General features: G+C 38.4%; 1 protein-coding gene across 2 annotated transcripts; it reads left to right on the forward strand.

The window, feature by feature from the left end:
• Positions 1 to 493: 493 nt before the first annotated feature.
• On the forward strand, positions 494 to 23,241 carry PLPPR4 (phospholipid phosphatase related 4). Of its 2 annotated transcripts, XM_089501190.1 has the most exons (7): positions 494 to 571; positions 13,089 to 13,274; positions 14,414 to 14,543; positions 16,253 to 16,448; positions 18,785 to 18,842; positions 20,324 to 20,497; positions 21,895 to 23,241. In XM_089501190.1, exons 1-7 carry the CDS (start codon positions 494 to 496, stop codon positions 23,239 to 23,241), a joined length of 2,169 nt encoding a protein of 722 aa, XP_089357316.1. The 2 variants fall into 2 exon arrangements, with proteins under 2 accessions (XP_089357316.1, XP_089357317.1); XM_089501191.1 differs by lacking the exon at positions 20,324 to 20,497.
• Positions 23,242 to 23,554: the final 313 nt, after the last annotated feature.

Consider the following 23,554-nt stretch of genomic DNA (forward strand, 5'->3'; position numbering starts at 1 on the left):
AACTGGGGAGGAAAAGGGTCCCCTAATATAGACATTTTACGACCGACTGACCATAGGCTCTCTTCCTATGTGACATTTTGCATCATCTGTCAAGTGGAAAGATTGATCAGACTGAAGGAGCCATATCCTCTTAGCACATATAACCAGCTTTTTATTCCCCTGTAGCTCTCTTGACGTCAGACAGTAAGCTGTGAATTCTAATGTTTAAATGAATAGGAGCTTATTGGTAGCTAGTGATGAGCAAGGGGTGTTTTTTTTCCTGTGGAAGCCATTGCTGTTTCTTTACAGCGTAATGAATAATTTTCTCTGACTGTGTGGGAACTTGAATTGCTGCAAGAGGAAAAAAAAAAACACTGAATTCTGTACGCTCCATAGGTGGCACTAGGGAATGGTACATCAGATTCAGCACTGAGCTTTAGACGTACAAAAAAACAGAGGATCATTTTGAAGCCGTCTGCCTGGAAGAAAGGATTCCTCTTTTAAAAGAACAAACATGTCCGCAAAGGAAAGGCAAAGAATGAGAATTACAAAGGACAGTGTCACATTGCTGCCATGCTTTTATTTTGTGGAGGTAATCTATCTATCTATCTATCTATCTATCTATCTTTCTATATATTGCCTGATTGTTCATGGATGCTTGGATGGAAAAACAACTGCTTATTATTATTTTAATTTTTTTATTACTATTATTATCTTTTGAGCAGCAGGTTTGTTTTGTGTAAATGTTGCATGATGGGGATATTCTGCATACAGCCAGTGTGTCGATAGCATTTACAGCTCACGTATACTAAGTAAATCGCTTTGCATCATTTGGTCAGCTGTAAAAATGACACACAGCTTTAATAAGGATCGCAGGAGGGATGCATTTACCATAAAAACGTCCAAACATTTTCTTTGGGCGTTATATATAATGTCTTAAAAACAGGCATATACCCGGTCAGCTGAACTGTTGTGGTTGATAGAGAGGATATGTGTGTGTTGCAAATATTAATGGAAGCCGTTTCTACTATATAAATATGTAGGTTCTGAATCTGAATATTTGTAGTATTGGATGATTTAATAATTTCCATATAGTGATCATTAACGCTTATTTTATAAGCTTATTTTTATGCATGCATAGCAAATTTTAATTATTTTGATTTGTAGTTAGATGTTTGCTGGGGTTGTTTTTGTCCGTCATCCTTTTTTTTTTGTTATGCATCTTAAAGTTGATACCTTATGCCTAAAGCGATAATTCATACATAGGATCCCGAATGTATTTAAAGATTTTAATAAGCAAAGTGATAAAAAAAGAGAACAAATATGGCACAGTTAATGAAGGTCACCAGTATTCACCTTTTTGAAGGCCATGATGTATTTTGATATGTCATAGTCTGGAAAATGAAATGGTTTTTCTAGCTGAATCCTAGGCCATAATGCCACTACATTGAATATGATTGCACCTGACTTGACCCCCTCACTTTTTGTTCCTTGGATCTTTCCTGTGTGGGTATCATTGATAAATCAGTCATCCGTGTCATTTAGCTCCAAGTCTTGTAGATACAAATGTGGCATGGGAGTCCAAGTTTTAAAAAGTCACATAAAATCTGTAAGCATATGGTAGTGAATGGCAGAAGGAGGATATTAAAAATAATTTATTACCTTAGAGCCTATGGACTTCTTGGGACTTTGTGGTTCAAGTTGGACAACAATATTAAATAGAATCTCCCAAAATGTATATATATTATATTAGCATAGAATTCTGATCTGCCATAACCTTAAAAATGCACTCAAAAGTAACACACTCTAAATTAGGTCAAAAATCTAAGAAAATAATAAGCAATGATCAACATGAAAAAGTAATGACGAGTGAGATAATAAAAAAAACCCATCATGATGGATATGTATAATAACAATATTTAGATTGGAAGAGAGAATACTTCACATCTTGTAGTTTGGCCTTATGTAAACTATAGTTATTCAGTGTGTGTGTCTAGTTCACTATGTATTTTCCTTTTAAGAACATTTAAAAACTATTTTTATCACATTGAGTTTTAAGGAAAACATGTATCAGTGTTTTAAAAAAATATTATTGTATTAATATTATTTATTAGCAAACAGAAAATGGAGGGCACCTATTTGGTAGGCCTTAAAACTACATATAATATATTTGTGCAAGCTAACACTTAATAAATGAATGTTATGTAACCAGGTCTTATATAGCTTCAGAATCTTGAACTTTTTAAATAGATGTCACTTATATATTTCAAATCTGTGAGATATTATAAGAGTCAAGCAATAAAATCATTGATATACTTATGCTTTGGATTTAAATATTCTGATAATCATATCTGAGAATCTCTTGGTGAAGCACTGCTTCTCTGGGTCTCCAGGTCAGTTCCTTCTTTCTCTGGCAGGGTACCAGAATGTGGTCATGCCCGCATACCACCCCCTCAACACACACACACACACACATTCCCTCGTACAAAAGTTACTCAGAAGCGAGCCCCACGCACAGCAAGTGTGCCAGCATGGACATCATCTAGTCTCAGGACCAACCGGTTAAACTAAGGTCATTAAAAGGGAAAATGCGCAAAAGGCCTTTTACATCCTTAGCACTATGGTCCTGGTTCTTATCAATATGGAAGAGTGCAAGAACTTTCTATATTTTATGGTTAAGTCTAGATTGGCCCAGCTTTCCCTTGCACTGGGAACTGCCTTACACACGATCCAGCCTACCTATAGATAATCTATAGATACCTATAGATTGTTCTTAATTATTCCCTTATTTTATATTATTTTTTTCTTATTTTTGGTTTTATCTCCGACCAATCAGCAGCACACACTTTACATTAATGGAAGTCTCTCATGATTGCATGATTTTTCTTATCTCTGATAATCAGTAGCACTTACTTTACATGAATAAAGCATTGCGTTCATTCAGAATGTGATGCATCCATTCATACTGAAAGTTTCACGTTATTGCGTAATCGCAGGATACTTCTGAATTGGGGATATGAATAGTTGTGTCTCCTGCGCTGGGAACTGCTGCTACTTACTTCATGATGCTCCATGTCGTCATGATAGGTTTTTGGGCCACTTTTTTCATGACGGCTTTAAGAGGTTAAAAGAATGGGATCAACTTACAGACTCTTAACTGAATCCAAGTACAACTACTTTTTTTATTTTTTTTTATTTTATATTTATAAAGTATTACGTTGCACAGAATGCCTTTGGAGTGTCAAGTAGGCCGCATTCACTGCATCACTGTGGTTTACAATTTCATACAAAGTTACTTAGCTTGACATTATCTATTATTAATTACGTCATACTGACTGCTACTACTGATGCTAGCTTTCACACAACATCTGATTGGCTTGCTGGACTATAATTTCCAGACTCAGAACGTGTTTCTTTTTTAAATAATGGCATTATATTTGTTTTCCTCCAGTCTAGTAGAACATCTCCAGATGCAAAAGAATACCTGAAAAATGAAAAGTCATTCTTTATATGAAGATATTTGAGTACTTACGGATGAATCGCATTTGGTCCTGATGCTTTGTTAACCTAAAGCGTATTCATTTGCTCTTGACTTCTGTCCTCGGTCAACCAAGTAAATGATTATGGAAAAGTTTCCTCGTTGGAATATACCATGAAATAAATTAAGCTATTTTGCTTTCATGTTGTCATCTGAAACCAGTAATCCCTTATCAGGTTTAAGAGCTCAGCATTTCTTTTTTCATTGTTGAGAAATTTAAAAAAGGTTGAACTTACAAGGCCATGTCTGACAGTTGCAAAGTGTAAGGTCGAAAGGCATTTGCATGTCCTCTCAAAGAACTTGCAGATTAGTGAATCTGTGCATTGTTTTGGGAGTGTTAGCATGCAAGGACATATGGTCAGTCAGGTTAACATTTAACTTGACTAATCAATTGACTTCTTATTGTAAATACCTAAATTTGCTTCAAGAACAAAACAGCACAGACATCTCTATATCTTTTGAGACACATTCCTACTTTAGCCAAAGTATACAATATAGCAGTACCTGTTCAGACATTACAGACAGGAACCCACAACTCTATCCACAAAAGAGGGTATTTAGAAACCAGGGTTATATCCTGCCAATTATTGATAAACAAATCAAATGAGCTATCAAACTACCAAAAGAGACACTCCTAGAGCACAAGCCACAGACACAAACTAATAGAATACCACTGGTTGTCACCTGTAATCCCCAACTGGTGGAATTAGATAAATTGCAAGCCTCCAGAAGGTTAAAAGGTTAAAAGCTGTCCTCCTCTGATCCACCTCTTCTTTTTAACCCCCTAACGTAAAGAAAATCATTTTGAAGAGATGCACATCACACAACAGCTCCATTGATTTTACAGCTGCCTAGAATGAGGCCTAAAACCAAAATAGGTTTGTTTTTATAAGGTTGATAGGGTTTCCAGGACTGGACTACTTATTCACATTGTAGTGGCTCCTGAGCCTCTGCTAATGGTGAGGGAGATTTTCTTACTCTATTGCAATGCCTCCACTGAGAGGTGTCCCTTCCACAATGATGGAAAAAATACACACAATACAATTGTAAACTGCGTGTAATGTGTATTAGGATTAGACTTGGGCGCCGGCCAACTCTTCGTCTACGTGTTCGTCTTTGTGGGGGAAAAAATCTTCTAATTCCGCGAATAGTACTGGAACTTGATACACTCTGCAGGGCTCAGGACCACTATGGCAACTTCAGACTCACTCCGGATACTATATAGTGCAGCACTGCCAGGATCACTGGCACCTTGATTTCAGTGCACACTCTAAGGTTCAACAAAATATTCAAGGGTATAAAAGAACAACATTTTTAACTCCACAAGATTTATATTTGTTTGCTTTCTTTAATAGAGGTATATAAAAGTGGATGAAACCTTTACTATTCTGCCTTGGCCATTTCTGTGTCTTTTTATCATCTGACCACATCATTAGAGAATGTTGCTGGATCATTTGTGTATGTGTACATATATAGCACATTTTATTATATTTTTGTGTTTCTGTGAGTTTTAACCCTTTATCATTATAAATCACTTGTCAAAGTCTACTTAAGCCAGCATCTTTGATGCAGCAACACAAAATAACAGAAGCACAAATTACAATGCTTAAATTCAGTTATACATATAATTAAAGTATGTTCTCTTCAAGACTAATGCTTCTGCTGAACCTAAAATAACTAATTTGAAAAGGGAATGGTGTAATCTAGAACGCACATGCATTGTTTAAGGGTATCTTAAATTTAGGTTTCAGTTGTGCTAATGTCTTCTAAATAGCAACAAGATACAATTTAACAAAAATAATCTCAGCTGGAATGCAATGAATACTGGTCTCTTGATAATGTGAACGCTAAGACTATATATATTTATATATATATATATATATATATCCCAGTGTGTGTGTGTGTATATATATATATATATATATATATATATATATATATATATACAGGCCCGGACTGGCCATCGGGCACACCGGGCATTTTCCCGGTGGGCCGGGCCGGGGCAAGGCCGGGTTGATTTAGGGGCTGATGGAGCTGCAGCTCCAGGCCCCTACCTTAAAATAGGCCCAGTCAGAACCGGACAGACTGGGCCTATGCGGCCTCTACGGCCGCATTAACGCAGGGCATAAGGGGCACCTAAAATATTCTACAGTAATGACTCTGTTTTGAAAAAGATGGATGACCCTGTTCCAACAGAGGTTTTCCTGGTGTGAGAAACAAAATCAATAACTTTTCACTTCTACAATATCTGATTCCCCACACATGTCTAATTGATTTCAAGAATCCTGATTAAACAAGCTTTATTCATTAAGAAGGGAATGAGCTCCAAAGAAAATGTGTCCTGTAATTAGAAATGGGTAGGTAAGGAATATATTAGAATCTCAGACTCAAATTCTCTTTTTTATAGTGGGAATTGTATTTTTGTAATGAGGTCCAATACCCCATTCAGTCAAGTTTATCATGAGATTAAAAATATCTACAGTATAACCTTACGGAGTTTGAGGATTCCATAAAACTCCCTGCATGGCTAGTAAACTGCAAGATATAAGATAGAATTTGCAGAAACATCCTCACTGATTCTTGTAAGTGCTTACATTTCTCCTTTTTAGAGACATTTTTACCATATAGAGTTCCTGTTGGACTCATAGAGTTCCAGGAACACTGTGATCATGAATGATCCAATGTGAGAACATTTCAATATATCTCAATGTATGTTCACACATGTATCAATGAACATTCTCTATTATGGGCTACAGTTAGGGTTACTAATTTACTCTATTTCATTAGATCTAACAAGGTTACACTACAAGGTCTCTGCAGCTAATTTGTTAGGGGTCATAACCTCCCTCAATCCCACATCAATCACTTGTGTAGCTTGTGGAGTTATGTAATGCTTACTCTTGGTGCAAATTTGCCCAATATTATATATTGTTCTTTATGTATACCATTGATGACAATTTTTATATATATGGGGAAATAAGGGGTTTTCAACTGCAGACACGCCTTTATCTAGGGTTAAATTGATTAAGTCCATGTGCAAGAAAATGCTACTTAGATAAGAAAATGGAGGGTTTGCAAACTGGAATGACAGACTGTGTGTCTAATATTAAAAAGTTAAGTTAAAAAATACCTGAAGTGAAATACAAAACTGGATCATACAATGTAAGCTCCTCTTCTCAGAGGAGGAGTTCTTTACTCCAAAAGTATGTTCAAGCACCATGTTTAGTGATTGTGTTTCTCAACATGACGGACAGACTGAATAGCGTGTACCTTCCAATGTCCTACACCTCTGCTTGTTCTCATATAAGAGAACAAAATTAATGATTTTTCTTTTAAAAAGGAATGCATAAAATATAGCTTCTGTGGGAGAATATAGCTCCGTGGGAGAACACAATATAGGCAAAACAGAAGTTCGGGTGTGCATACTCAGATATAGGAATATCTGCTAGCTTAAAATTATTAAAATTTATATTTTTATATTTCTAATAGATTTACTTATAGGATCTCATTACTTCTGCATAGTGTTTCAATCAAAAATAATATGTATATAGATCCAAAATAGTCCCTCAGTCTGAAAGGTATGACAACGGGGAAATGTGTGTCATTATTCAAACTGAGCTTGATCGGATAACTCACTTGAGTTCAGTGTGGGGGGAAACAATGGGAAAAGCAGTGTTAGAGCAATATTTCAATATAAGTAAAGCCTAATTAACCCTTGGCCCTTGCCTCACCATGTACATACAAACACATGCACTCTATTTCACCTGGGGCTTGACTTGAACCCTGCTGCACTACATAACCACTGAGCTCCGACATCCCATAGCTGATCGCCCAAGTAGACCAGCCTGGTTAGAAGATTTTTGTCAGGACCCGGGCGAGCAGGTCTGGTAGGAGTCCATGTGCAGGGGATACGGGGGACTCTGTCTGTACTCCTTTATGCATGGTGACAGAGAGATAGGTACAGACAGAGTAGCAGAACTGGAAAAGACGGGAGCTGAGGCACAGAGACGGGAGCAGAGGAAGGTGCAGGCTCGGAAGCTGAGGCAGAGAGACGGGAGCTGAGGCAGGTACAGGCTCGGGTGCAGGTGCAGGTACCGGCTCGGGTGCAGGTGCAGGTACCGGCTCGGGTGCAGGTGCAGGTACCGGCTCGGGTGCAGGTGCAGGTACCGGCTCGGGTGCAGGTGCAGGCACAGGCTCGGGTGCAGGTGCAGGCACAGGCTCGGGTGCAGGTGCAGGCACAGGCTCGGGTGCAGGCGCAGGCACAGGCTCGGGTGCAGGCGCAGGCACAGGCTCGGGTGCAGGCGCAGGCTCGGGTGCAGGTGCAGGTGCAGGCACAGGCTCGGGTGCGGGCCCACTGGCAGGTAAGCCCACAGGCAGGTTCAGGCACAGGTACAGGCTCGGGTGCGGGCCCACTGGCAGGTAAGCCCACAGGCAGGTTCAGGCACAGGTACAGGCTCGGGTGCGGGCCCACTGGCAGGTAAGCCCACAGGCAGGTTCAGGCACAGGTACAGGCTCGGGTGCGGGCCCACTGGCAGGTAAGCCCACAGGCAGGTTCAGGCACAGGTACAGGCTCGGGTGCGGGCCCACTGGCAGGTAAGCCCACAGGCAGGTTCAGGCACAGGTACAGGTACAGGTGAGGCCCACTGGCAAGGCGGACGGGAACGGAGGCCCACTGGCAGGGCGGACGGGAACGGAGGCCCACTGGCAGGGCGGACGGGAACGGAGGCCCACTGGCAGGGCGGACGGGAACGGAGGCCCACTGGCAGGGCGGACGGGAACGGAGTACTACCGGGCCAGGCACGTGTACAGGTTCATGCACGGGTACGGACTTACGCTCGGGTACTGGATCATGCACGAGTACCGGCTCAGGAACGGGCTCAGGCACGGGTTCAGGCTCAGGCACGGGTTCAGGCTCAGGCACGGGTTCAGGCTCAGGCACGGGTTCAGGCTCAGGCACGGGTTCAGGCTCAGGCACGGGTTCAGGCTCAGGAGCAGGCTCAGGCACAGGCACAGGCACAGGCACAGGCACAGGCACAGGCACAGGCACAGGCACAGGCACAGGCACAGGCACAGGTACAGGTACAGGTACAGGTACAGGTACAGGTACAGGTACAGGTAGCGGCTCAGAGCAAAGGCAGTCCTTTAACATCAATGCCAAGGCCCTGACTGATGGGCAGGGCAGGTCTTATAAAGGCAGGCTTCACTCAGTTCATGAGGCGCAGCTGTACCTGATAATCAGGTTCAGCTCACTCCAGAGGGAGGAGGGTGGCCACTAGTGGTAGCAGATGTATTAGCTTGATGTATGATTCAGCCATGGTTCAGGGAGCAGAGAGTGGACCCTGACAATTTTAGACTGACTGGCCCTCCAGGCCAGCTCGCCCCTGCTGGAATGCCGCTTAGATTTTTGGTATTGCACTGTGGCGTAACGTTAGTTTGCTTTACTGTTCCATAAAAAAAAAAATCATGTTTTTGGGAACTTCATAAATAATATTCTATTGCTTTTACACACTTTTAACATCAATTAAACATTCATATGCTATATTTGTGTATTTTATGTTTAAGCAATTATTTAATAGGGTTAGAGAAACATACTTATGCTGATGTTGAGGTGATGGAATAGAATACTCTTGGGTTTGATCAAATTCATGTAAGTGAGCTGCTAATGTTGCACATTCCCATTGAAAAACAGGTCTATAAGGTCTATAGATGAGGAAGTAAAGAAACTTAGGATTGTAGCAATATGTTATGTTAGAGGATGTGGCACTTTTTAGAGTCACATGTCAAGCAAAAAGTGGCTACATGGAATCAGAAGACAGTAGACATCAGGAAGCAAATTCTTTGCCCAAAACCACTGGGGTTCCAGAGGGTGCAGATATGACTAGGCCTAAGTCCAAAGGTACCTAGTAGGTCTACAACCTCGCGTTGTCTTGCAAAAAGAAATACGTAGATGCTTGAGTTGCCACAATATCTTCCTCTTTGCTGATCTTTGGTGTTATCAGAGTCTAAGGACATTTAAATCTAAAGTCATATCCTACCACCCATACTCTTGTTGGACAGTGTTACTTCAAGTAATTGAAGATAGATGTTTACTCCCTCCATTTACTAATAATCATTCTTTCACTTTAACTGGTGTGACTGATCCTCCTGATCCTGCCTGTGATCAATTGATAGTGTACAAAAGAAAACATGTCTAAGGAAGACAGGCACAAAATTAGAGCATTTAAGGATAGAGTCAATGAAATAGAATTTTGTTATTTTGTGGGGGAGTAAAAAGACCCTTTAAAATCAGTATTGTGTTCCGTAGAGCTTTTAAATATAATTAGGATGCACTTTAATCAGAGAACACATTGAGTGATAATTGTGATAATATGCATGTATTTAAAATAAAGTACAGCGCTTTGATAAGGATCTAGATGGGTTCATTATGCCTCTTTTAAACTTTTATAGCAGAAAATAGAATTTAGCATCTGATTTCCATAGATATGTTGGGATGATAACAGATTGACAAATACATTTTTAACATGTGAAGTGTTTGCTGTATGTTCCTTTAAGTAGAAGGATGCCATTCTGCATTAGCTGCTATTTTGATACAAATCTTGGAGATGTTAATCTTTTTTTTTTTGTCCCCCTTACTGGATGCTGTCATTCTTTGGTTTAGATATTATTATTATGCTGTTTTGTATATTGATATGTTGTTGTTCTTGTTCTTTTTGTTATTTATTATTTCTTTGGAAAATAAATCTTGTTGTAAACTATCCTTCAGATTTAATGAGGTTGATGAATGAATGTGGTATTATTGCTTTATAGTTTTTGTATAGGTGGGTAGGTCTGTTAACAAACAACAAAGCAACTAATCAGCGTACATAGTGATGTATTTACCTTTCAGGCCACCCTATGCCCAATCGAGGGCAGCATCCCCAGCCACTTCCCCCTCTGTGGTCGGTGCCCCACCTTTAGGAATACAGAGCAACAGGTTATGAGCATACCTGGGAACTTCTGGGCTCTGGCTACCCAGAGCCTTCCTTTGTGGGACGTGGCCAGGACTGCACACTGACGACGGTGGGTGGTCCCGCTGACGTCGGTGAACGGTCCCGCTGATGTCGGTGGGCGGTCCCGCTGACATCGGTGGCGCTCCCGCTGACATTAATGGGAGTTCCCGCTGACATCGGGGGAGTTTCCGCTGAAGCACCCCCATTTAAACGAAAATGGGCGGGGATCGGGGCATGTCAAGGCCCCACTCCTGCGACCCAGAGGATTTGAGTCTTGACCTGGAGAACCAGAGAAGCAGTGCTCACCCGGCAATCTCCGGGTCAAACCCGAAGAGTTCCCAGGTATGGATATGAGATCCCCTTTGTAACCAGCCCATTGTACAGTGGGAGACCAGGGAATCAAGCCAGGATAGGTCACTGAGCACACACCTGTGCACTGATTCTTTGCTTTGTTGTAAGTATATACTGGTCATTTCAGCAGCACCTTAAAACATGAATATGTATCTTTAGAGTATGCCTCTCTTTTTATAGTTTTTAGGTCTGGTAAGTAAGGTTCAACGGATGACAAGCGGTAATGTCTGATGACAGGGACTTGTTTGCAACATCATGAACGTCCCATATTGAGTCAAGTTGCCAACTCAACTGCTGTTGAATTAAGCTCAATTGCTATCAAACTCTGTCAAGGGAACACATCAATTGGACCTCAAGTTTGGTAGTTCTTTAGAATTTGTAGATTTATAGGTCAGCTTGGCTCCTCCTATATTTTTTTTAAGATGGAGTCCTTCTTGACTGGAAACTTAAATCAAGTTGAAGTTTTGTAAATAGATTGGTTCCTATGGTTTCCATAGCAACTCTTGCAAGTTGGCAGTACATTTGACTTTATCTTGAGTTTATCTTGGTGAGTAGATAAGAAGACCAACAAAATCAATTTTGTTGGCCTAAGCCAGGTGATCCAGAGAATAGACCATAGAGAGAAAAAGTAAGAGAGAACAAGTCTGAGGCAGACACATAGAAATATATAATTTACTTATTATTTTAATTATTTTATTTCACATATAAATTTTGTAAATAGATTCCCTTAGAGCATATAAAGTGGAATGTTGTTTTGAGCTAGGTGCACACTGTGTGAGATTTTTATTATTACACAGAGATTGGGGCTGCTGTACAAGTCCTTCTCCACCTAATAGCAGCATACTGTAACTATTATTTATATTAATCTATATCACTATATATAATCCATATTAATCCACATATAATATACATACACATATTTGATGGTCTTTATATATTTATATATAATGTACACAGAGTGTTTCTGTGGGAATTTTTGCCCATTCATCCAGTAGAGCATTTGTGAGGTTAGACACTGATGTTGGGCCAGAAGGCCTGGCTCGCAATCTCCATTCCAGTTCATCCCAAAGGCATTCGATGGGGTTGAGGTCAGAGCTCTTTGTGGGTCAATTTCTTCTACCCCAAACTCATCCAACCATGTCTTTATGGATCTTGCTTTGTGAACTGGGGCACAGTCCTGCTGGAATAGAAAAGGGTCTTCCCTAAAATGTTCCTACATGGATGTATAGCATTGTCCAAAATGAATAATTAATAAATGAACTCTAATGATGGGTAGGTGTATATTACCCAACAAGTACAAAACTATAGACATGGTATTGTTTGACATCTTCAGCATAATTACAAAACCTCATTAATTTAAACATTTTTTAATTTAAATGACATTATTATTAAGTTACATTATATTTTTTTTAGGAAAATCTCATTAAACACAACAGTTCTCCTTTAGTTTACCTAATTGTTTTATTATGGACCCAGGAATCAGATAGAAAGTTATCAGAGAGCTAGTTTTTATTTTTGTATCTTTTTTTGAACCAGAGATAAGTGGCAAAATCCGTTTAACAGTTTCCCCTCCAATGATCCCCTTCCATCACCTGCTTTTTTTACTTGCCGAAAATATAACATAACAAAAGGTACATTTTATGAGTTTCTTGTGAGCTTCTGTTGAAGACATGCAGGTTTTCATTAACCGTGCATGCTCTCACTTGAAACTTGCTAAATTTTAATTCACAGGTACTCACATGCCTTTGTCATTTTGCTCAATATGCCCGTTGTTTACAATAACATGCAAGGGCATGCAACCTCAGTCAAGTCTGGTCGGTCTTAGTGAATAGATTAATTTGAGTAATTTGAAGGGGAATTATTGTTATTTTTGTCTATCGGTTTCTATAGATTTGACACATACACAATGGGTAGAAGACAATAAAACAATATTTTTGGGGAACCATTGATTTAGACATTGGCTCACCACAGCCCACATGTCATGTCACTGATATTGCAAATAATGTTTTTAGTTCAAAATAGTACCAGAGTTTGTTTATCACAGATTGCATTCATTAGTAAGACCTAGAGTACTTATTCACAAATATTCTGACCTTACAAATCTTTAAAATGTAATAATGCCGTTATCAAATCCCAGGTGTTTTTTTCTAGTTTTCTTGGGAGTAATGCATAGATAGATTCACTGTATTAAAGCTAATAATTTTGTTCTTGTTTTATGTTCTCTCCAATAGTTGCCTATTTTGGCTTCATCGGTGGTGAGCCTCTACTTTCTGGAGCTGACGGATGTCTTTAAACCCGTTCATTCAGGATTTAGCTGCTATGACAGAAGCCTCAGTATGCCATACATTGAACCTCACCAAGAGACCATTCCATTTCTGATGCTTCTCTGTTTGGCATTTGCAGGACCAGCAGCAACGGCATGTATTACACATTAATGTCATAAGCATTAACAATGCACATTATTGCTTGAATGTCTAGATTAACAAAATTTATTATTTTTATTTTATTATTTATTATTTTATTGAATTCCTTATGTCAGATGAACTTCTATTTGAGTACAGGACAATAACACAATTTAAATTTCAACCCATATGATTGTGAATACTAATGTACAAACATAACACAATAACTTAGCAAGCACTTTCTAATGCACATAAACTATTTCATTTTCATGTTTTCAACGTATTTATTGATTCAGACATATGACTCTCCTCACTTGATATTGCTTGCATTGTTGTATTTTAATTTGCACCTTACTCTTTAAATTTCCCCCCAAGTTTCAGAGATAGAAAGGGTAGGAGAGGCATATGTTTTTGATGCCTAACAACATCTTTTAGCACATATGTAGTATTCACGGACTGTCTTTCTTACTAATATCTTCATTGGCTCCATCTTGTCTTCTGTACCTTCTCTTTCTCAGCTAGTTTATTCCATCTCAGATTTCTCTGTCGCCCCTTTAATTGTTTATGAGCACAGCATTTTAAGCTTTTCATCTACCCCAATTAATAGAGAATTTCTATCAAAATTATCTGAGAGTTTTTACATGTTAATACATTCTTAATATTGCATATTTGTTAATTTGCTGTATGTCAGGTACCTAGGATAAGATGGGTGCATTGTAACCAATATGGCAAATCAAAGTGAGTTGGTCTCTATTAAACATTCCAAAAATCCATATTATTGTAAATATAAAAAATAAATAAATAATATTGGTATATAAAATAGCGAGCATTGTTTATGCATTAGTCAATACCCACCAATATACCTGATATAGATATTCCTTTAGAGAAGCAATGCGTGATTTACCAACTTAAAACTGCAGTGCCTTTGATACAATGTTCCAATGTAAAGTAGATAATTAAGCAATTGAATTGCTCAAAACATACGCTCCCGTTCTGAATTTATAAATAAGAGCATATATCAGTATTGTTGTTAGCCCTGGTATGGAGAAGACCTTAGAGCTACCAAGAAATGGTAATACCTCTATTAGAAAGCTTTATGTACAACTTCATTAGCCCATAACATCATTACCTATAATATTGTTTTTTCCCATTAGATAATGGTTGGTGAAGGTGTCCTGTACTGTTGCTTATCTAAAAGAAGAAATGGCATTGGAGCTGAAGCCAACATTAATGCTGGAGGGTGCAACTTCAATTCATTCCTGAGAAGAGCTGTAAGGTTTATAGGTAAGACTTAAGTCAAACTGTATTTGGATGTCCATGTTCTTATGGACCAATCCTGAGCCTGATCTCTAGAGGGGCATGTTCTGCTTCTTTCTATCCAACAACAGTGCTTTCTTTTTTTTACAGAGTGGAGAATGTTTTTATGAGTATCATGTGGTCTTAACATTGTAAATTAGAAAGTAATAAAATGGCATTTTATACTAAACAAAACACTTTTTGGGTTGTGTTTTGATTTAAAGAGAAATGCCACAAATTATCAGATAAAAGCAAAGTTTTCAAAACGATTGTGTTAAACACTTTTAGTTTTTGCATCGTATGTTTTCAGGCAGCTGCATATTAGTCATTTGTATATGTCCTAGCTGTACTATCATACTGTCTATGGGAAACAGAATGACCCAGTCTTACTCACCCAGTTTGACCCTGTGTGGCAAGTCCCCTTCCCAGTCTCTGCCATGCCCTCTCAGCCCCTATATTGTCCTCATCATACCCTTCCACGTCCCATCGGCCTCTGCCATGTCCTCTCAGCCTCTGCCATATCCCCACAGCCCTGTCATGCTCCACCATAGCCTTTGCCATTTCCCCTTAGTCCCTGTCATGTCCCCACCAACCTCTGTTATGCCCCCACGAGCCCCCACAGGCCCTGTCATTCTCCCCCACAGACCCTGTCCTGCTCCTCCTAAGCACTTTATGTTTCCCCTCTACCATGTTCTCCCAAGGCCTTGCCATCTTTCCCCAAGATCCTGCCATGCTCCCCCCACATCCCTTACCATGCCACCTCCACATACCCTCTATTATCCCCATCAACCCCTGCCTTGTCCCCACTAGTCACCAGGTCCTACAATGAGAACTGGGCCAAACTTAACATGAGTTATTGTTTGCATTATTTCCAGTCAATACAAGAAGGTTTAACTTTGTAGTCTTTTTTCAACCTCTCTAACAATTTAATTACGTTTCAGAATACAGTATGTGGCTAGTCTTTAAAGCTGTTCCCGGAGTAGATGCTCATGGGTTTTTGTACCACATTTTTTCTGGAAGTTCATTGCCATCTCTGTTAATGAAGAGTTTTCAGAGCTGTATAGCTTCATTGTTCATAATACCCACAATAAGACAATTGCATATTTATAACGGTATGTATTTTCATAATAGATAACTGTATCTTTAATCAAATTGAAATCGTGCTAAAGACAAAAAAATATGAATTAAGTTGTAATTTTGACAACAGTCTATTTGTCGGAGCTATAGCAACACGGCAGTGTACCAATTATTATGCTGCTGGCATGTTGAATGTGGGTCATGATGTAACTTCTGAAGCCTTTTTAAGCAAAAGAAGGTCACACATTTGTAAACAAAAAGCCATCCAGCTTTTAGAAAAACTTTTGCTTAAAAAACCCCCATAAAAGTAACCTAAATTAATGCAAGTTTATGAAAATAAACTCAGATTCAGTACTTTCTCTTTGTTTTGAGTTAATGCTTAAACAATAAGACATTAACTACAACCACTAAATTAATGCTAAAATACCAACGCGAATCACCCACAGAGTGCTTCCTACTTATCTTGTATAAGATAGCTTGGTGACCTTTTAACTTGGGTTCCTTAAATCATAAGGGGGCAGATATGACGTCATATTGATATAGAGACAGATAATTATAATCGCCTTACTCATTTGAAGTTCATGTATGTCAGTAACCATTATCTTTGGCTTACTCCCTAGGGGTCCATGTCTTTGGCTTGTGCTCTACAGCTCTCATTACAGATATTATACAACTCTCAACTGGTTACCAGGCCCCATATTTCTTAACTGTGTGCAAACCCAACTACACTTCTTTAAATGTATCCTGCAAGGAAAATCCATATGTTCTAGAAGACATTTGTTCTGGTTCAGACACTGCAATCATAAATGCTGGAAGGTATGTTTGGGAATTTATCACTAACTTTATAAAGAATTTATAGAAATCTAAATTTTAAGACATTTCTGAGTGGTAAAATATATTATACTGTATAGTCGCATGTATGCTTGGGCTAATACAGCTATACATATTTTTCTGATTGAGTAATATTTTCTTATTGAAGGCAATTTTCTTATAAAGCAAGCGGATAAACGATGAGGTATAATGGTGGGAAGCAGAGTCTATTATTTTGGGGAAGTGTTTTTTGTAAATTTGATCAAGCATTATTGCCTGCCACCAAAATATTGTGGAGATTTTTAGCACAATACATCTTGTGAGTGTTTGTTCCCCAGTGAACTAATGCTGTTTTTGTATCGAGCACATTAAGAAGTACATCAAAAACTGTGATGTTGGGGGTCGCATTTAAAAAAGGAAGGGCTTGCTTTATTTAGATATCTGGTGCTCATTTCAGTTGACATGCAAAGATCACGTGGAGACAACTAGTACCCATGGATGAGGCTCAAAGGCCCCCATGGCCTGTTATTTGAGACTGGGCCATTGCAAGTATGGCAGGAGGAGCATGGGGTAGAATGAACCAGGGTAATGCAATTGAGGTGTAATTGGCCCCAAAGTTCCCGATGGTGACTCATGTGACATGTGGGTGCCATTATCCACTAAAACCTTTGAGTTGATTCCTTTATGGAAGTGCTTATTTTGTTACGGTTAAATAATTTCCCAATATACTTTCACTTGATAACCTGTTAAGCATTTTTGCACACGTATATACAGTAAGATGAGACAATGAGGTATTTTTAAAGGATTGTAAATTGTAACCGTATAAAAAAATACAGCTAATGGAAGCCTTTCGTTTTATTACAAAATTGTACTGGAATCCTTAAGTATATTTGCTTTGTAAAAATAAGTAAATTTCTGTATTATATAATCAACCTTTCTTAATGTGAAACTATACTCCCAAAATGGGGAATTGGAATGAATCATGGAAAAGATCCAGGTTATCATGCATATTGTTAAACCCCATTATGTTGTATTTTATTAAATTATTGTATCTGTATCTGCATTACCTTTAAGTGAACGACACATTTCCTAAATGAAACATGACGCAGAACTGCATGGCTCTGCTTCTTTTACTAAGCAGCTAATCAGAATGACCATGTTTTGGACAGATGCTGCCAGGGTCCAATCCTGAAAAGTGAAATCCAGTAAAGTGTTTGCCTCACTGCTGTCTCTTAATAAAGGTTTAGAATACAGGTTGAGGTGTGAACATGGAACACAAGAGATAAAACATCTAGACAGTATAACACTGCCTATACCCATAGTGTATCATAATGTTGATGTAAGATGTATGTTTACTTGTAGCTGGTTTGCTTTTCCAATCATTATTTACAAGGCCAGCTTCAATGTGTATAGCATCCTAGATAAACTATGTCTCTACTGCCCCCCTGCGGCAGGCACTTGCTTGCTAATATTGAGAACAACATGGCGGTACCACTCCCCACCAGCTCAACACTACAGGTACTGTGTTCACCTGGTATGGTAGGACCAGCCCTGAGTCAAGATCACGTGTTGTACATGTATATTGCTGATCAGTGATACAGTATTTCTGCATTATTGCTGATTCAGTGCATATTTTTTATCCTACTCATGTATCACTGTAGGATCAGTAAATATTGCATACATATAGTTGTTAGCGGGGAGCTGCTACAGATCTCTATTGAGGAAGCAGGAGGAAGGATGATCTACGCATTCCCTGATCCTCTGCAACTATAGTGTACTAAAAAGCCTTAATAAACATGAATGCTTGTTAAAGTACTTAGTAAGTATGTTAATATGTATTTTTGACCTTGTTAAAAAAAACACCCAGCTTCTGCAGCATAACGTCCCTACACTCGATTGAGCCAATTACTGGCCGAAAACCTCTCCCATTGATGTCAATGGAAACTTCAAATACACATTAGTGAAGTGGTAAATATTGCACAACCCAGGACAGATGCTAGCTGAAGTTGTGTACCTTGGGTGTGCTCTGTTCAGTAGGAGATATATTCTGCCAAACACACCTCCGCAATGCAAAGGAGATTGGGGCAGGGAATAATCCAAATAATATAGAGATAATTCTTGTGAATTATAAGGTAACATTCAGCCACCATATGCAATAAAGTGTGTATGAGGGATGGAATGTTCCTTTAAGGTATCAGCAGCAACTATAGCACAAAGTTGAGTTTGAGGTCCTTTGGATTTTATTTAAACCAATTACCTCTACTTGATTGAAATGTTGAAATAGTCCATTCTGTATTTCATCAGAATAATTAGCTTTATCTTACTTTATCTTTTCTTAACAGGAAGTCTTTTCCGTCTCAGCATGCTACACTTGCAGCTTTTGCAGCGGTCTACATCTCCGTAAGTAGAGCAAATTATATATAAAACGTTCATTTGTGATCCATTCCTGCTCTTCAAAGTTGTCCTTCCAAGTCTGTTTATTCCAAAGCCCGCTGCTTTACCACTGAAAGGAGCTGTTGCTGACATACTTTCTACTTTTTTCATTTACATGTTGAGGTCTGGAATAGGTTGGGAATGATTAGCACTGTCGGTGTCTGCCGTCTTGTCCAGATGGTTATATATTCCTACCCAGTTCTGTCCCCTTCAGTCATTCATTAGTTCCGCTTCCCACAGGTTAACATCTTTGCTGTGTGTCATTTAGAACTATACTCTGAACCAAAACCAACACATTCAAGAACATAATAACATATTTAACAAAACAATTTGATTGAACCGGTTCTGTTTATATTTTAATGTGTTTCTTACTGTTTCACTCTAAGATAGGTTAGATTGTGATGGATTCTGTATGTGTCTGGTTAGTCAATGGAAAGAACACATTTTGCATATCAAATATTCCTTTAACATTAAGAGCTCTACAAAATAACACATTGATTGACACAACGACAAGCTCTTAGCTGTGCAGAAAATACATCTTATTCCCTCCTACGTATAGAACAACTCAGGCAGCAGAGGCAAGCAGCCAAACCCGCAGAACCATCAATTAATTCTTCAAGAAAAAAGTCATATTCTACACACACCCACGCGCTAACCCACTGTGTGTCGGAAGGGATTGTAGCTTAAATGTTAGTGCCTACAATAACATGTCTTGAGACCCTAATATAATAAGAGAGATAGACTCACCAATACGGCAACAACCTAAACTCAGTAAGCAAAGAGATAAGGGCATGCAGATAAGGAAAATTGTATAAATATATTAAATTTAAATTATGTTTAAATATGAAATGGACATTTCATCGAGGGAAGCTATTAAGCCAAGACTGCACTGTCAAAGTAGAGGTGGATTTGTCAATACACATGTTTACCAAAACGTGGACAATAATTCACTCCGATAATATTGAAAAGCCCATTGTGGATGTTTTAAACTATGACTTATTTTCTATCTGTATTACATTGATGTTTTTTTCTCCATAATTAAGTTTCTGTCAATTCAGTGCCATCGGAGGAACCTATTATTTGTTATAAGAAAACATAATAACTATATACATATAAACATAATTTACATTTAATATATTTATATCCTTTTTCTCATCTGCTTGACCTTATATCTCTGCTTTGTGTTTAGGTTGTTGAAACTTTGTTGAGCCCTTTCCTATTTCCCTTACCAAAGCGGAAAGTTCATAAAATGTTAATATTATTTTAATATTTTTTTCCAGTGTTTTTCTCCATGGGGGGTCACTAGTAGTCCACAGAGAATATGTTCATGTTTCCATCACTTGATGTTGTAGTCAATTGATTGGTGGCATCAAAAGGCATAATATAGGGGATATTGTCTTTAATATGATTTTAAATATATTTTTAAATATATATCCATTTCTTCCTAGATGTACTTCAATGCCACTTTAACAGACTCCTCCAAACTACTAAAACCTTTGCTAGTGTTCTCCTTTATAATTTGTGGAATTATATGTGGTCTTACTCGTATAACCCAATATAAAAATCACCCTATTGATGTCTACAGTGGATTCTTACTGGGTGGAGGGATCGCAATTTATCTGGTAAGTACATAAGAAGAAATAAATATACCAATATTACTGTACGAAATAGCTTTATATTTTATTTTTTTTAAAATTTGTACAACAAGGAAATCAGATGTATGCGAACAAAAGGAATAACCTACAGTGCTGGACACTTTGCAAACTTCCTTAAGTTGTATACTTATTCTGAGGTTTTGTTTTAAAGGAGCAGATGTTATTATTTAAAATAATTTAAGTAACATACAATTCAAAGTCTCCTGTGTCCCATGGAGCATTTCTATGAGAAGTAGTATGCTATACTATAGTATAGTGATTCTATACACCCATCCCTTCCATAATCCAGCGTGTTAGCTTGTCAGGTTTAAAAAACAAAGGGACATGTAATTTACAATAGAAATGATCTAATTTGGAAAAAATTATAAAGAGTGTCCAATGAGATATATTAACAGGACAGACAAGTGCCCAAATCTATAAAAAAGAAAAAATGGTTCTTGACAAAGGCCCTGTTTGGCCGAAACGTTGTTTCCTAAAGTATCCTAAAGATTGGAAGCTGTTTGGAGTGCTGGGGTTCCTTTTCTTTGTTCAAGTGTTCAAATCCAGGCAAGAAAAGGCTTGTTGGCCCTCAAGACCATTATATTCTGAGGAGGATACAGAGGTTGATCCCCCCCTCGGGGCCACTGCCCCAAAGGCCCAATCCTTTTTACCAGTCATGCAAAACAGATGAGGGCTATGCCAAAGAAGTTATATTTTAACTTAATGACAATGATTATATCATAAAATACTGCAGCATTATTAAAATGTAAATGTAAAACCTAGTTAATCAAAACAGTCAATCTAATAAACTCAGGGATATTTTAAATATTCATTATTTAATAACCTTTACTTTCCAGTATTAACAGCAGTAAAAAAAATTAACGGCATACATCTGTGATCAGAGGCATAATATATAACATAACATATTTCAAATGCAACACAGCTGATAAAATGGTCTATAATTAGACATAAATTGTCCATTGAAAAGACGTAAATTATAATGTAGTTAGATTATTTGCTTCATACATCATGGAATTATTTATTTGGAATGCATATTAATAACATATGAAGAATACTAATAATCTTGATTACTGTATTAATGAACATTCTAATCCATACAATTTTGGTTGGATTAAGACTCTGCCATGTAGCAGAATGAGGATGGATAATCCCAGGACCTCAAAACCACCAACCAGGCATTGTATAAGAACATTTCACTTTATCGGTATGGCAGTCAGAGGATGTCTGACTTGTAGGATAACATGTCTTAAAAAATGATATCTTCTAATTATAACTTCTGAGTATTCCTTGTAGGCTGCAATTTGTCATCGTGGACATATTGTTTGAATCATGTTTCGTTATTCTCTTATATTCCTATGTTCTAGGGCCTATATGCTGTTGGAAACTTTCAGCCCAGTGATGACAACATTCCACAGAAACCTCCCCCTCCCCCACTTAGAGAACCATTAAGGTCGTTAACAGAGTTTAGCCAAGACACAAGCAGGATATTACCAGGAAAGAATGGCGGTAGTAGCGACGGCATGTCTTCTCATCCCTCTGAAATTATATTAAACAGAAACAACCGAGAATCAAGTTCACTCACAAACATTAAGAGAGCAAGCACGGATGTAGAGGTTATCACGCCTCGAAGTCCTATGGGGAAAGAAAATATGGTGACATTTAGTAACACTTTACCTAGAGTGCATACTCCATCTTTAGAAGATCCAGCTAGAAGAAATGCAACAATTCACGCCTCAATGGATTCTGCCCGTTCAAAACAACTTTTGTCTCAGTGGAAGACAAAAAATGAAAGTCGAAAGTTGTCATTGCAAGTTATTGAGACAGAGGCTGGATTGTCACCACAAAGAGTCATAGAAATGAGATCAAGTTCTGAGCCTGTAAGAGTTGGTGTTAATGGAGATCATATTGGCCCAGGGAATCCATACATTAAACTGCAACCTGGCAGCGTACCTGGCTGCAATAATACCAGTATACCAGGTGGACCACGAGTATCTATTCAATCACGCCCTGGATCCTCTCAGCTTGTGCATATTCCTGAAGAAACTCATGAAAACATCATATCAACATCTCCTAAATGTAGTTCAGCTAGGTCAAAGTGGCTTAAAGTGGCAGAGAAAAGTGTTGCTTGCAGAAGCAACAGTCAACCAAGGATCATGCAGGTGATAGCAATGTCCAAACAACAGGGAATGCTTCAAGGAAGTCCAAAAGGTTCAGAGGGAAGTACAGTGAGTTGCACAGGATCTATAAGATACAAGGCACTCACAGAACATGAACCTACAAATATTGTAAGAATTGAAGCCCATCCAGAAAACAACAGGCCAATTATCCAGATGCCTTTAGAAGGCGAAGGAAGTGGATCCTGGAAATGGAAAGCTCCAGAGAAGGGAACTCTGCGTCAAGCATATGAGCTAAATGACCTCAACAGAGACTCAGAAAGTTGTGAATCATTAAAAGACACTTTTGGGACTGCTGAACGAAAAAGAAGTAACATAGATAATGATCACCTTCTTCATGGGATTACCACAATACGAGTTACACCTGTGGAAGGAAGTGAAATAGGCTCAGAGACAGTGTCTATTTCTTCAAGCCGTGATTCCACTCTTAGAAGAAAAGGAAACATCATTTTAATCCCAGAGAGAAGCAACAGCCCAGAGAGCACTCGAAATATTTTCTACAAAGGAACATCACCTACGCGTACCTACAAGGAGTGAAAAAAAAGCCTGAAGTCTCCATTGGTTTAACCAGTTCCTCTGTGATAAAGCTTGTGCTCTTATTAGTTTTGGAGATAATGCAGAATATAAAACTCAATGTGCCAAATTCCAGAATAATGATCGGATGACTTGAGGTGAAAGCAAGGCCGAATGGACTGGAGAAAATCAAACTAGGGTTTAAAGGAAGAAAGAAAAAGCACAATGACAGGAAGGCAAACCAATGTGAAGAAAACGCATTATACAATCAGTCTCTTTAAGCAAACTTGACTCTAGAAAAGAATGCGGTTTTAAAAAAATTAGTAAAGGAACATGA

This window comes from Sceloporus occidentalis, unplaced genomic scaffold, assembly GCF_023333645.1.
Source record: "Sceloporus occidentalis isolate IW3139 unplaced genomic scaffold, rSceOcc1.0.p SCAF_166, whole genome shotgun sequence".
Classification (NCBI taxonomy): domain Eukaryota; kingdom Metazoa; phylum Chordata; class Lepidosauria; order Squamata; family Phrynosomatidae; genus Sceloporus; species Sceloporus occidentalis.